General features: G+C 41.5%; 1 protein-coding gene across 8 annotated transcripts in view; it reads left to right on the top strand.

Moving 5' to 3' along the window:
* LOC113019099 (diacylglycerol kinase delta) overlaps window positions 1-14,446 on the top strand; it is a 94,482-nt gene extending 80,036 nt beyond the window's left edge. For 7 of the 8 annotated variants that reach the window (XM_026162619.2, XM_080291804.1, XM_080291823.1 and 4 more), the window contains 14 exons: window positions 379-550; window positions 634-759; window positions 947-1,031; window positions 1,114-1,221; window positions 1,743-1,839; window positions 1,968-2,075; window positions 2,219-2,332; window positions 3,647-3,781; window positions 4,464-4,627; window positions 5,573-5,678; window positions 5,880-5,969; window positions 8,066-8,179; window positions 8,361-8,475; window positions 10,532-14,446. In XM_026162619.2, the coding sequence (XP_026018404.1) occupies window positions 379-550; window positions 634-759; window positions 947-1,031; window positions 1,114-1,221; window positions 1,743-1,839; window positions 1,968-2,075; window positions 2,219-2,332; window positions 3,647-3,781; window positions 4,464-4,627; window positions 5,573-5,678; window positions 5,880-5,969; window positions 8,066-8,179; window positions 8,361-8,475; window positions 10,532-10,584 (1,587 nt within the window). In that variant the 3' untranslated portion in view covers window positions 10,585-14,446. The remainder of the gene's footprint in view (window positions 1-378; window positions 551-633; window positions 760-946; window positions 1,032-1,113; window positions 1,222-1,742; window positions 1,840-1,967; window positions 2,076-2,218; window positions 2,333-3,646; window positions 3,782-4,463; window positions 4,628-5,572; window positions 5,679-5,879; window positions 5,970-8,065; window positions 8,180-8,360; window positions 8,476-10,531) is intronic. The other variant, XM_026162620.2, reaches the window with a different exon arrangement.
* The last annotated feature ends 346 nt before the right edge of the window (window positions 14,447-14,792 follow it).

Below are 14,792 nucleotides of genomic sequence, written 5' to 3'. Positions count from 1 at the left end.
CAAAATGTCAGCATGATTTAAACTTTCTGCTCAGTAAAAGGGGAAGTGCATTGAATTTTTACCTTTGATTCAAAGTTCTGCGTGTAGCCGCAGTTCTGTCGTTAAAGGATGATAACTGCTGCCTCTCGCTGATGTTGCGCCGCTGTAGAGGGCTGCGAAGCAGGGATCGTAAAAAATTATGAATGAGAAGACGTTTTCAGGTTGAACACTGCTGCTTTGGTGATATTGTGATGCTGGGCTCCCGCTGCTCGTAAAATGTAACAGATTGATGGGGGAAGTCTGGTAATATCAGGAATCCCACAAAAGAAGCCATCAAACAGCAGCATCCCAGGGCCTATTTCACAGGTTTTATAGGTTTTTACTTGTACTTTCATCCAGGTGGTGCCGGCGGGTACGGTGCCGAGCCAGGAGAGCGGTGGCTCGAGCCACGATGAAAGTGGCAGTGAGCCGGGATCGGAGGACAAAACGTACCGGTCCAAAGAGCAGCTGATGCTCAGGGCGAACAGTCTGAAGAAGGCGCTCAGGCAGATCATCGAGCAGGCCGAGAAAGGTAGGCCGCTGTTCTTCTCTCGTCATTTAGCGCACAACATCAGGGCTGGCTTATTTTGTAAAATACAAGCATGCTGCGTGCAGTTCACCGGTTGTCTATCATCATGTCAGTGGTTGACGAGCAGAACCGGCACACACAGGTCCAAAGGATGTCGTCTTCATCCTCCATCAAAAGAGAAAACAGCGAGGAGCTGAAGGACGCCGAGCCACGTAAGTTTGATCACAGCAGGGATACGCGCCACGCCAAAGTGCTCTTAGTTCATGCATTAGCAAATTAAAGAGTCAGAGCAGTGGACAGAGTGATTTCTCTTTAAAGCTTTGGAGGTTCCTCACTCCTTAAAAAAAGCCACCAGTTTCAATCTAAAGGCGCTTCTCCTATTACCGCTGTTCTATCCAGGTCAAGGAAGTTTGAGTCCCACCTCTCCCATCGTCCTGGAGAAGCCAGAGAGCCTCAACACTGTCACCTTCAGCGAGGACTCTGTGTAAGCGCACACATGAGTACACACACACACACTCACACAAAATCAGGTATTAATAAACCGTCTGCATGCTTCATAATTACAGACAGTGCTCAGAGAAGTGTGTGATGAACAACTACTTCGGCATCGGCCTGGATGCCAAAATCTCCCTCGAGTTCAACAACAAAAGAGACGAGCACCCGAAAAAATGCAGGTAAAAAACCCCAACAAACACACAGACGCACAAACCTGATTATAAAGGGCCAACGGGGCAAAATGACGTGTAAGCACAATCCTCAAACAGTCAATTTATTTCAATGTCAAGTCAATAAAAATAAGCTTTCTAGCTTTTTTTCTAAATTGTGTGTCACCATAAATACACATCCATCAGGGTCAGTCGCATCAAATCTGTGGGGTTCAACCTTACACCCAATCTTGTCACTGCACTCTTTGTAAATGCCCACAGTAATCCCAGTTCATTACGCTACATGTGACCTACTAGTCCGTGACATTCTCAGTCATGCCAGTAAATAAAGGTGCATATCAGAAAGAAACGTCCGATCAAGATGACAAAGTTCCCCCAGTAATGACCACCTAAGGCTAGCAGCAGAAGAATTTCTGCTTAAATTGCTTCAGTTTTAGATTTTATGGTGTTTTTTAGTTGCACTTTGTTAAGCAACACATCAGTTTATCATATTGTGCTCAGGCCTGACTGGTTTGCTTTTCCCTCTGCAGTAGTCGCACCAAGAACATGATGTGGTACGGAGTCCTGGGGACCAAAGAGCTGGTCCAGAAGACGTACAAGAACCTAGAGCAGAGAGTTCAGCTGGAGGTAAAAAGCAGGCGTACATGAACACACACCCAACGGTTTTCTTTAGGGAAACAAATGTCTGTCAGCTGATTTCTGCAAACCTGCTGAGTTTTCCTCGTCTTGAAGCATCTCCTCTCCTCTGTCCACAGTGTGACGGGGTTCCCATGTCTCTGCCGAGTCTGCAGGGCTTGGCTGTCCTCAACATCCCCAGCTATGCAGGCGGTATCAACTTCTGGGGAGGCACCAAAGAGGACAATGTGAGTGTTGTCCAACCGGGCCTTCAGAAGCATTCTCAGTAAAAAGAAAAGACAAGAAAATAAATCAGAATTTTTACTTTACATTTCAAATTCATCTAAATTTGAATCTGACGGTGTTTGATTTTTATCGCTTGCACCTCCAGAACTTTGGAGCTCCGTCTTTTGATGATAAGAAGCTGGAGGTGGTGGCGGTGTTCGGCAGCATGCAGATGGCCGTGTCCAGAGTCATAAACCTGCAGCACCATCGCATTGCACAGGTAACACAGACACATAGAACGCTTACCTCTACATGTCTGACAGAGCCTTTTTAAAACCTCTTCCCTACATCAGCATCTTAGTTTGGCCTTCAAAAGGACACACCGAGCAAGTTAAACCACTGGTAAGGTTGGCTGAGAAGGTGAAAGTCCACAAGACTTCAGGACCTGCAAACACTGCACATCAGCTCTTATCAGAGGTTGAGCTTTAATAACAGGAAGCAACTCAAAACAAACTGGAATCAAATCCCGTCACTTTCTGCACCAATAAAAGACAAATATCAGATGCAAATATTTAATTTCCACTCTGAACCAACAGCTCCTTACTGTATATAAATAAAAACTCTCCACAGTCATCTACATATGAAGGATAATAAAGGAGGCCGTGGAGTAATTATAATATTTATATGGAGTCAGAGTGTTTACATGAATGTGCAACATGAGTAATCTAAAATGTATATTCAGATCAAAATAGTCTTTGAATAAGCTACACACCGAAGATATTTTCATACACTGGCATTTATTTTAAATAAGAGCGTCCCAGTGCACCAATAATTCAATAACTGGAGGAGGATCACAGCCCAAACTCTCCCCCTGTGGTTGTACGCACATAAAGGCGAGCTTTCCTTTTCCTCTCGCTGTTGTCATCCTCTTTCAAAGGCATCCGTGGGATCTGCCAGGTGCCCACCGTCCCCAAAACCAGCTTGTTTTCACTCACTCTGGTCATGGCCCCTCCCTGAACCTGGTTCTGCTGGTTTCTTCCTGTTAAAAGGGAGTTTTTCCTTCCCACTTTCGCTAAGTGCTTCCTCTTAATTGTTGCAGGATCTTTACCCTACAGTTTAAAGCACCTTGAGGTGACTCATTTTGATTTGGCACTACATAAATAAAATTGAACGATCAACAGATGTTTTTCACGGGGATTTAAAGCCCTTGGCACTTCAACGTAGTAGGCCTGGTATTATTTCCACTGTGCTGTTATCATGAATTATTTTGGCTGGGTAATCCTGCTAATTTAATTACAACTAATGACAAGGATCTTTTTGTGGCTGGTGAGCTTTCTTGGTTAGTACAAATTATCAGGCCTTGGTGATTTGGAAAATCAGAAGTTGTTTGTTCTGAGCTTTGAGGGCTGTCAAGAGGTATAAAATCCAACCGTGCAAGAAGAGCCCCAACCCTTAAACTTGCTGTTTTTTTCACATGAATTGCTCAGTGTTCATCAGTAGAGGGCAGAGGAGGTCAGTTTAAGGGGTTAGCTGATAAAAAGCACTCAAACCCCCGCATCTGACAGCTGCTGTTTTCTGCTCTGCCGCTTCTCAGTGCCGCCAGGTGAAGATCACCATCCTGGGGGAGGAGGGGGTTCCTGTGCAGGTGGACGGAGAGGCCTGGATCCAGCCGCCCGGCATCGTCAAGATCATCCACAAGAACCGCGCTCAGATGCTCACGAGAGACCGGGTGAGCGCTGACGCACACATAAAAAACCTGCACCTGACACTTTGCATACCCATGTCTGCGGCATGCATGTTAAAACCAGCAGTGGCTGGAGATACTCCCTTTTCCTTTCATAAATATTGCAGCTGGACACTCAGCGCTCTGCCCGTGTTGTTGAGTCTTTCTATTTTGGGATTTCTTAAATCACATCCATACCCACTGTTTGTTCTCCCTTCATGCTGCTCAAACCTCTGAGAGCTCTCTTGAGCCAAGCACATTTGGGCAGTTTGTTTCCATGGTTTCCCCTCCTTAAGCACCACAGAGTTGGCTCGCTGGTTTTATCCTCCCTAAATGCGGCTTTATTCAGTGAAATAGTGACAGTTATGTGTCGGGTAAAGCTTTTCCCTGCTGGTTGCCTGCTCGAGGCACGATTATTGGCGAGTTTTTAAATTAAATTCATAATGAAACACTTTTCTTCCTTTGCTCCTTCATGAGATTAAAAAGATGTCTTTGCTGTTGTGTATTAGTCTTAGACGTGAAATGAAATGCACCCTGACATTTATTTCTACAAACCGCACAGTGACTGACAGGGGAACTCCTTCAAAGCAGACATCGGGTGGCTCTTGGATTTGTTTGAAATGGGCTTCTCTTTCAAAGATGGCTCAGCAGCACTAGCTTGGCTGAACATTGATCTCTTTACAACCAGGCGTTTGAGAGCACGCTGAAGTCGTGGGAGGACAAGAGGAAGATCGACAGCTACCGCGCCAGCAGGCCCCGCCTTAACTCCCAGCAGTCCATGGAGTACCTGACCGAGGAGGAGTGCGCCCAGGTTCAGCAGCTAGGCATCGTGGCCGACACGCTGATCAACAAGTAGGCACCGCTTCAGATTTTCTTCTCGTCTCAGCTGTCCTACAGTTTATTAGTGCGTGCTGACGCCACACAGTGGTTTTAAAAGCTGGATGCTGTTTTGTGGTCAGAAGAAAATGTTAAAAATACAAAAATTTAGCACTAAAACTGAAAAACACATCTCCTCTCTTCTTTACATCGAAGGTGGGGGAACTCCAGGCCTCGAGGGCCGGTGTCCTGCAGGTTTTAGATGTGTCCTTGATCCAAAACAGCTGATTTAAATGGCTAAATGACCTCTTGAAGTTCTCCAGAGGCCTGGTAATGAACTAATCATTTGATTCAGGTGTGTTGACCCGGGTGAGATGTAAAACCTGCAGGACACCGGCCCTCGAGTTCCCCATGCCCGCTCTACATTATTTTAAAATATATCATTCAAACATTGCAAACAGCTCAGTCTAACTGAGCTGCATCCGTCTGTGTGTGGAGACCATAAAGGGGTAATTTCCTCATCCCACCGCAATTAACTGGCTTATTTGCAAACTTGCGTTGAGCTTGTCTCCGTTGCACTGATGAGCTGTTTTATTTATCTTTTTCACATTTGCAAACAAGTAGTGTCCCCCTGCAGCTCCTTCGTCCTGTCTCAGTTTGCCCTGTTTATGATGATGTCTTCGGTTATGTTTCAAAACTGCCGTACTTTCAGGATGATAAATATTTTAATTACATTTGTAGACTTTCCTCAGATGTGGAGAAACGTTCGTAAAGGGAATTTCAATTCAAGAGAGATGTGTTACAAATAATTTAAGCGCACAGTAGAAGATGCTCCGGTTATATTTGAGAAAGAGGCAATACAATAATAGACAATAAAAGAAAGTAAATTCAGAGGCGGGTACGTATCAACAGGCTACAGCGGCCATAATTGTGCTTTTCTGGGTTTTTTTTCTCACCATTTCCTGCTTTGTGCCCGCTCAGAATCCGCGAGGCGGCCAAGACACACAAGCTGGTGGAGCAGGAGTTGGCTCACGCAGTCAACGCCACTGCCCTGGTGCTCACAGAGGCCAAACTGTCCAGCCCCGAGGTAAGACACCGAGGCGGAGAGCAGATGGGAGTTTATTGATGGCACAAAATGACCAGATTTTCAGAAAAATGCTCAGATTTCATGTCAATTTAAAGGCTGTTAAATTTGCAGCCTGTTAACCTGAACTCCATCAGTGATGTCACCTCGAGGACGACGTATGTCTTCAAAACAGTCACTTTTGAATTTATTTTTTTTTCTCAGTGTCTGAGTCGCAGCACTGCAGTGGAAATTGTTAACAGCAGTAAAGTCCTCCAGGCTGAGACCAGGATGCTGCTCGATGGAAAACTACTGGTACGCCTCAGCCGTTCATCCCTCTCGTCTCTCCGTTCTTTGTTTCCCTCCTTGTTTGCGTTCGGCCCTTCATTTCCTCTGAAGCCATTCAGATATTCCATCTCATATTTCAGCTTCTGCTGTTCAACATGTTTGTTCAGTTTGTGTTCGCTGTAGCTTTAAGGAAATCTCACAGTTTAACGCAGTGAGCCTTTGTGCAGACGAGCAGATAAAATGAGAACTCTGCATATGACTACTGTATACTGAGTGTTAGTCGCTACTGGATGATCAATCTCACTGTGTAGGTAACCCTCTAGCAAATCTTCTGCCCTGTCATGAGTCAGTCAGGCGTATAGTTCATTCCCATTGGTAGTCAGGAGGCTGCGTTCACACTGGAAGCAGTTTGCTCCTTGAAGCAGATTGCTTGTCACTTTCGAGTAATCGCGACTTCCAATATATTTATTAACAGATCATATTTCATATATCCTTCACTCTCACTGGAAGTTGTTTCAGGCACTTACCTGGTTATCTGAGGTCCCGCTCACGTCCCATCATGGTGGTTGTTTCGTTCGTAATCAGCATTTCATTCAGTTTCGGTAGTTTCTGGTCACCACATCGCTGCAAATCACTTCCAGTGTGGATGTGGCTTTAAAGTTGACATTAGTTTAACTGCTTGTTAATTTATTTGGCTTATTTTGCTCGGCACTGATACAAGTTACCTTTTTTTTCATTGCTCTTCCTGTGTGTACACCCGATAAGAAATAAAGACTAGAGCATGGCTCAACAAAGACCAGAAGGAACAACTCCCTTTGGAGAAAACATGCTCTGGCACCTTCAATAAACAGTTCCCGTAAATAACTAGTTTCAGTGTCAGCAGTAATGATGAGACATCTTCCTGATGGCCTTCTAGGCAGAGTTGAAAGGAAAAAGCTTAATTTGACTTTGGCCAATAAATGGAAAAGGAAACTGTGGGGAAAGAACACAAACACTGGACGGAGGAAGATTAGAAACCAGCCTTACAGACCCATTAATCTAAAGTTTGAGGAGTTGTGGTCAAAACAGAACAGAGATTCGGAACAAATAGGTGCTGGAGGAGCTCAACAATAACTTTAAAGCATGGTGACGAAATCCAATAGTTTGGTTGCAGAGGGGGGGGAAGGTTTGTGTAAGAGAAACTATTGTTGAAACAAGGGAGGATATTGCTCCATTTTTCAACACGAGCCATACCCTGTGGCGATGCCAGTTTCCTCCCACAACAGGAAAATGATCCAAAACAAAGCTCCAAACTAGGTAAGAACTATTTCAAGAAACAGTCAGCTGGTATTCGGTCTATGTCCAGTGCAGTCACCAGATCTCAGTCCCACGGAGCTGTCGTGGGAACAGCTCGACTGTATGGTGTGTCCAGACATTTCAACTTGTGGGTGGCACTTCATGCACAGTTGGACAAATTGAACAATCCTTTGTTCACAGCTAGAGGGAGAAACCGAGAACAGCATTAGTGCGTGCTGAATGGCTCATGGCGGTGCCAGACAGCATTGGCTGATGGCTCAGATGATAGCCTTCTGCTCATCCTTCTGGTAAATCTTAGATAAAGCACATTTAAGTTGTTTTAGTCTTGCTGCAAGCCGCCTTGCAACCCACCTCTACTTCTTTTGATGCTGTCTTTAACACGTCTACATGTTAGAGAGTGTCAGATACAAATTTCCTGGGGATGCAGTTTAATCTGCTTCCTTTTTTGAAGTATCTAAAAGCCATTTTTTTTAGTTAATAAACAGGGTTTAACTTTCGCTTCCTTTAACACTGAATGGTGAACCACAGGTAGGGATTTTACTTCTGTAAACTTGTTTTGATGAGAGATGAAATGAAGTGAACATGTGATGATTACACAGGTGCAGGTGCAGCAAAATATTAGCAAAATATACAAAATATTTTTCCTTTCAAAGAAATTGGAAGTAACCACTGTTGACACATTAACAGGTGTTTATGCATTTGTGAATCAGAAGGGGTCAAAAACACACAGAACAGGTGTTGACTTTTTACCAACTTTCAGAGGGTTAAATGTCAAATGTCCCATTCTGATTATAATTGAACTCTTCTTCACCTTCTCTCTGTCTCAGTCGGAGTCTCCAGAGCGAGAGGAGCTTCGCTTGACTTTGAACAGCCTCAGCGCCGAGCTTCACAAGCTGGATGACATCCACTGGATCTGCCCGCTCATGCAGTGCACCGAGGAGGTGGGATGGGATGCAGTGTTTGTTTGTGTCAGAGAGAAGCCGTGGCATTATCGCAGACTAACAACCAGCAAAGTGCCACAGTGTCACTTCTGTTGCTCAGTAGCAGCCCATCTGCCTTCACTGACGACTTTCACATAGCAAAATATCCCTCACTGTGTACCCATCAATCTCTTATTTCTAGGACTCAGTGAGGAGCAGCACTAAGAGCAGCAGCAGTATGAAGCTTAAGATCATACCTAAGGGGAAGAAGGAGAGAGAGAAGCTCCACAAGCAGAAGTCCAACAGTTCTCTCTCAGGTAAAAGATCTTAGCATGTCAGCATGCTAACAGTTAAACTAGTTTGTTGACCACAGCAGGAACAAATTTATTGTGATCGTGTCCAAACATTTCGCAGTCTTGTTGCCTTTGAAATGGTTGCTTTGAAGACTGGGAGCAGGTTTGCACGCACTCGCAGCCAGTTGTCGTCTTCGAAGCAACTTTGGTCTGTCAAGACTTGTGCGTCAACACATCAATAAGATGCTGATTAACTATAATAAATCAGCAAATCCTGTTGCCATCTCCATGCACAGAAATTCACATGAACTACTTGCGTTAAGAGTTCAGAACCTCATACGTTTAAAATAGACAGTTATACATTTCTAAAGAGTTACAAATAGTGATGCAGTTGCTTCAGGACAGCAATTTAAATGCAAAATAGCTCAGGCAGTTTGGAACCAGTCAATTGTATTCCCTATTGCAAAAATAGACTCCAGTTATTTGCAAATCTTGGCCAATCTGTTGGAGAGTGACTGCAGTCAGGAGACAGGTTGCTTCCCACCACAACTTGAGCAATAGCCTTGTGTTTGAGTGTTCGCCCAGACAAGGTTGTCAGTTGCAACTCTTGACATCTGTCATTGTCAGCAAAAATATTGAAAGCAATCATTGGGCAACGACCAGAATTTTAAATATTTATTTCCCCCAAAGTCAGAAAGAGTTTACCGTCCTATTTTCGCTGTAGTGTGACTGAGCCATTAGCTGTGTTTGTTCATTTCTTTGGGATGTGGGTTACAGCAATACAAAGACCAAGGTGTTGTCTAGACCAGGTCAGCAACCTTCAACATCAAATGAGTCATTTTAGCCCCTGCTGTCCAACAATGAGAGAAAAAGGAGCCAAACACACGGCAGGAGACGGTTTCATCTTAGAGCCGAAGGTATCGACCTGCGAAACCTCTGGCCTAAGATTAAATGAAACTTTCTGAAATTAAACTGACTGAAAAAGCTCTCTGTGTGCTGTGCAGCAACACTCATGCGTCCCTGTCCTTTATCAAGGACAAACTACAATTCCACTGAGGTTTTGCAATCAGAATACTTTATTAATCCCTAGGGAAAATATGGATTATGTAGTACTTCTTGGTTATAGTAAAAGAAAACAAATACACATATGAATAGTCATGAAAAAAAAATCTTTTCCTTGAACTTTAAATATAACTCAAAGGAAAGGTTAAGTTTGTGTCAACATGCATTTTGTTGACCAAAGGCTCCTTTTCTGTCTTCTTGGGTTTAGCAGAACTAAACAGCTACTGACCTCAGCCTTTTAAACCTAGTAAGGAAAAACATAAATGAATCCATCTTTTATCTCTATTAGCTTTTCATATTAAGTGATTTGATCCTGTCCTGATTTGATCTCCTAACCCAATTCATTATAAATTGGCTGGTGTTAATACAAAGTAGAACACAAGCATATCCAAACCAAATAAAAATTGATGCACGCAGTATAGGAGTGAACAGGTCCTGTCCTGAGAGGATGATTTGAAAGACGGATACGTTTTGGGTTGTTTGGTGCAATAAATGGAAGCGTTAATCTTTTTTCACCTGGTATCTGTCGTGTATGTAAGTCACAGTGCCCACGGTGGAACTATAAAAAGGACCCTTTGACGAGGAGACGGTTCTGCATGTCTCCAGGACTTGGATCAGTTTCTTGTGGATCGGTTACAGCTATACTGAGTCAGCCATGCCATTTAGAGTTTTTCTTTTGTTCGTTTGTTTGCAGTAGTTACTCCTGCTGGGCAAACCATTTAATTGATTTTAACCACATAATCAAACTCTGTGCGACACTGGAACCAGACCACAAAGGATCAAGTTTGCCAAACAAACAGCAGCTAGCATTTTTCTTCAATTATACATCAGTGAGCAACAAAAAGAGAGGCGGGGGATGCTGTCATTTTTCAAGGTCCTGTTGTCCTTAACAGCAGTTTACTCCAAGAACTAAAAGAAGAGGCTTTGTCAGCTTCAGCCTGCTTTTATTTTAAAAACACACAGTTATGTGTCTTTGTAAGCAGGGTCAGGTTTTCATTGTTTTCTGTTTCGTCCACAGGAACCTGGGATATCAAAGGTGGGACCACTGAGGCAGATTCTTCAGGCAACTGAAGTCCTGTTAGAGGTGCTTTATTACCGACCCCGTTACCCTGAAAACCAGGTGTGAGGAGCGCCCCTCCTACCCTTACCTCTAATCTAATGCCCATTGGCTTGAGAGAGGTGTTTCCTCCCACTATAGGATTTATTTTATTTTACGTGGGTTGAGGGGGGGATTTTATTTTTCCTCCCCGTTTCTGTTGAATTTTTTTCCAAAGGGCCCTGGCTTTGCATCGCATTGCTTCACCACTGGCGCTCTGCTTCTGGTTTGGTAGATGTGGCCAGCAGCGAATTAAACTGAAATCAAGGCAGGCGTGGAGCAACAACGTCCTTCCTGGCTTATGTTTTTTCTTTTTTTCGTGACCAAGAAATGTGTTTACGTGGTGCTCTCCTTGCATGTTGAGTTCAGCCATATTATTTTATATGTACAATCATAAGTTGTTACAATCTTTTAACTTTAATTGTTTTATTTCGAAACTTCTTGAATCGCCTTTAGACGTTGATTAAGACTGAGTATTTATTCCGTGATGCTACTGCTATGAGAACTCCGACGCAACAAATCAACAAAATGAACAAACTGAAACATCTCGACCTTACTGTCTACTGAACTGGAGATTCTCTTATATGTTGCAAAAAATATATATATACTGAGGAATGTACTTGTGTGGACTTGTACTAACCTGTGAATAATGATGATGTTAAATGATAAATCGTATATGATTTTACAGAGGTTCTATTGTTGTGGTTTTAAAGTGGTTCTTAATAGGCTGTTGTGTGGCTTGTGTGGTCCGAGGCTATGCAGCCACGCTGCAAAAAGAAAAAAAAAACTTTACTGTGAGTCATTTCATCTGGCATTCAGCCCTGTGAAAAGATCCGACTGTGGGATTTTTAAAGTACGTTCTTTTGGTTATTATTGAGGTCTAAAATGTGGCTTATGTGGGAGTTAAATATTTCTTCCCACTGTGCAGTTTTTCAGTTCTGTGAACCACTATGAGGCACAGTACCAGATGAAGTGACTCGATAAGAGCAGATATTTTTGGTAGCGTCTGGTAAATGCGTTTACAGAAGGAGGAAGCATCAAGGATGCACACAAACAAAACATTACAGCTACTCAGTGTGTTACTAATACTTTGCCATATTCATGATTGTATATGTAATATAAGAGTCAGTGGATATTTGACTTTGCCTTGTTGTGGTTAAAAGCTATTATTATTATTGTTATTAACATTACAAAATGTATATCTATTTTTTTGTATATCTTATTTTCCCAATGGTAACCTGTGAAGCTGTTCTGGCTTTGCTGCTTCCCCCTTTGACAAACTCTTTGGCCACCATGCATATAATCAAGCCAATTACTATTGTTATGTGTGTCCCCGCATGCATACTTAGCCTTCGCCTCACAGTGGATATTGCCTCATGAAAATGATTTTTTCTTTAAATGTAATTTTTTTTTTACGTGTTTGTTCAGACCAGCAACATTTGTGAATGTTACTTTTGTTTTAAACCAGGCTGGTTGGAGTTTAACTGAAAAGCAGGAGTTAGTTTAGCAAAAAAAAAAAAGACAAACCACTTACTTACATACTTACACCCTGCGTATTGTAAATTTTGTCAAGCCGTGTATCAATAGTGTATTATTTGAGTACCTAAATTGTTGTTCTGCTGTTTGGAAATCCCTGAAATCGAAAATTGTTCCTTCACAATACTCCAGAAACTTGTTAACTCGTTTACTGTTTGTTTTTTTTCCTTCTTTTCCTACTAGCCTAAAAGTGAAATACACGATCCAACAACACGCACATAAAAAAATTAATAATAAATGTGAGGGAAATCTGTTTTGTTTGAAAAGAGAATGGCCAAATGTTGGAATATCAGAGTTTTAAACCACCAAATACTCATATCAATTACAGCATAAAAAATCCTATAATCATTTCAACCCACAAGTATTTCTGTGCAACTAGGAATTGCAGTAATATTCAAGCCGACTGGTCCTGTACATCCCTACTAGAGACGGTGGCAATGGATCCGATAATTGCTACTCAAACAGTTGTTAAGCAATCAAATCCAACTTTTGGCAGGATTTGACATCTTCCTTTATACATCTTTTTTCAGAAGCAAAGCTAAATTTGTAAATAATAATAAAACATTCCTCTTGCCTAGCAAAAAAGTAAATTTCATAAAATTTTGCTATCAGCATATAATAAAGAACATTCACTAGCTAACCTTTACCTAAGTTTTAATGTTACAGTACAAGTTAGCTATACTTTTTTTTCCTTTACACTCACATTTTCACATTTATTGGCCTGAACTACACCATGAGACATAGTTACTGCCAAGTGTTTGATTGTCAGAATGTAAGAAGTAAGAAAATTAAAACAAAATGAAATACTAGCTAGTTTTAGCTAATACTAGCTTTTCAAGCTAGCAATATGACGCAGTGGTTGTTAGATGTTTTTTCATAAGAAGCCTACATAATCTTAATTTATAACTAAACTGCTTTGAAAACTAGAAAAGGGACAGAAATGTACATTCACAATCTCACTTTGACTCAGGTCTGTTAAAATAAAGTTGTTTGTGCATCAGCTTTGCTTCATTTACACAGAAGTGCTCGGTTGTTGAGTTCGGACATCATTTTCCACATTTATCAAACTAATCCTTTACCAGACAGAATAAGTGTGAGGCGTTGTAGATGTAGGATTGTGCTACTGTATCCATAGTGTGCCAGCTTACGCTCTACACCTTAGAGGCTTTCGTGGTGTTGTGCCAAGTTTGTACTTTTGTGGGTTATGAGACATACAATAACGTGCGCGTGATTGAGCGATGGCGCTCACATGCACTTGAGATGCAGGAGTTGTTGTATGTCATATATTTCAAAGTTTACTGTATCTTGCCTTGCACTTTATCAAGAGGTTAACTTGATTGGGGGGTAATCACGTGTACGTGTGTGTGTGTGTACGCTAAGATTTCACGTGTTTACAGGGTTGTTTTTTTTTAATCGATGAATGAAATCTTTATTTATGAAAAATGTATACGGACATAAGTGTTTCGATAAAGTGTGATATATGTAACCTATCACAAAAAAATATGAATATATGGAGCTGTATACACAAATGTTTATTACATTCGTGGCGGTACAATTACTCCAACAGCAGCTCGACACCATTTGACACCAATGTTATTCGTGATTGTGTCATTCTACTATCACAGCGATGTCATCTAAACATCCTTAGCCCAATTGGTACGCTATCCCAAAGAAGAAGGAAAAAAAAGAAAAAAGTAATACTAATTTCAAACCAAAGTTATTTAAAATGTAATCCAGTGTTATTTACAAACTACTAACACAAAGAAGTTGTTCAGCTTGTGTTGAGCCTTTTTTTTGGGGGCGGTTGAAATTTTTGTGTATAGTTTTTGATTTGGTTTGTGTTGTGCTGAAAATTACTGCAAAGATGTTGGGGAACATAATATATGGAAGCCATTTTGGGACAAGTAATTGCTTATTTATTGCTCTTTTAATTAAATATCTCCTAGTTTTGTTTTTTCTTTTATAGGGTTTGTTTTTTTTTTTAATTTTCTGATGTCGCAAACTGAAACTCTTCCCAAGGAGTTACGTGAAGCTGAAAAGAAAAATGCTAGCAAAGGAACTTAAATGAATCCACAGATTACAAACACTGCCATGTTTGTGCAACAGTATTCCATAGATGACATTTGTGAACGCACCCCTGATTCTGAGCAGCCTATATATTGAGACAGTGCTGGAAGCCAGACTAGATGTTGCACGACCTTGTACGTTGCGAGGTGTTTTATTGTGTTATCATGTGCAGTTTGTAACAAAGACAAAGTCAGTGCAACCCTCTGGAGATTAAATGAATTATTGAAGTGTGAATCTTGTGTGTTGTTTTATTTAGTAACTGTGTGATTTGTGGTGCTCTTGCGCCTTCGAGTGTTTTTATTCCAGGTTGACAAAAGAGTCAAGGCCTCGGCGTGCTTTAATCAAAGTAGGTCACAACTAAAGGTAAAGACTTAAATAGTATTTTCACTATTGTCTACCCACTTAACTTTTAGGCACTGTCTCATTGCTTGATTTTTCTCTTTGATTTTTCTATGTATATTTTTACACTTGATAAATCACTTTGATGTCTGTGAATAGTTAAAATTATCTTTTAGTTTTTGGAGCAGATTCTTAATTTCTGTAGCATTTTTTTTAATAGCCTTTTTCTTACAATAACATG

Source organism: Astatotilapia calliptera, chromosome 3 (genome assembly GCF_964374335.1).
Source record: "Astatotilapia calliptera chromosome 3, fAstCal68.1, whole genome shotgun sequence".
In the NCBI taxonomy this organism is placed as follows: Eukaryota; Metazoa; Chordata; class Actinopteri; order Cichliformes; family Cichlidae; genus Astatotilapia; species Astatotilapia calliptera.
Note: the sequence above shows the minus strand (reverse complement) of the source record. Positions and strands in the feature narration are given on the sequence as shown.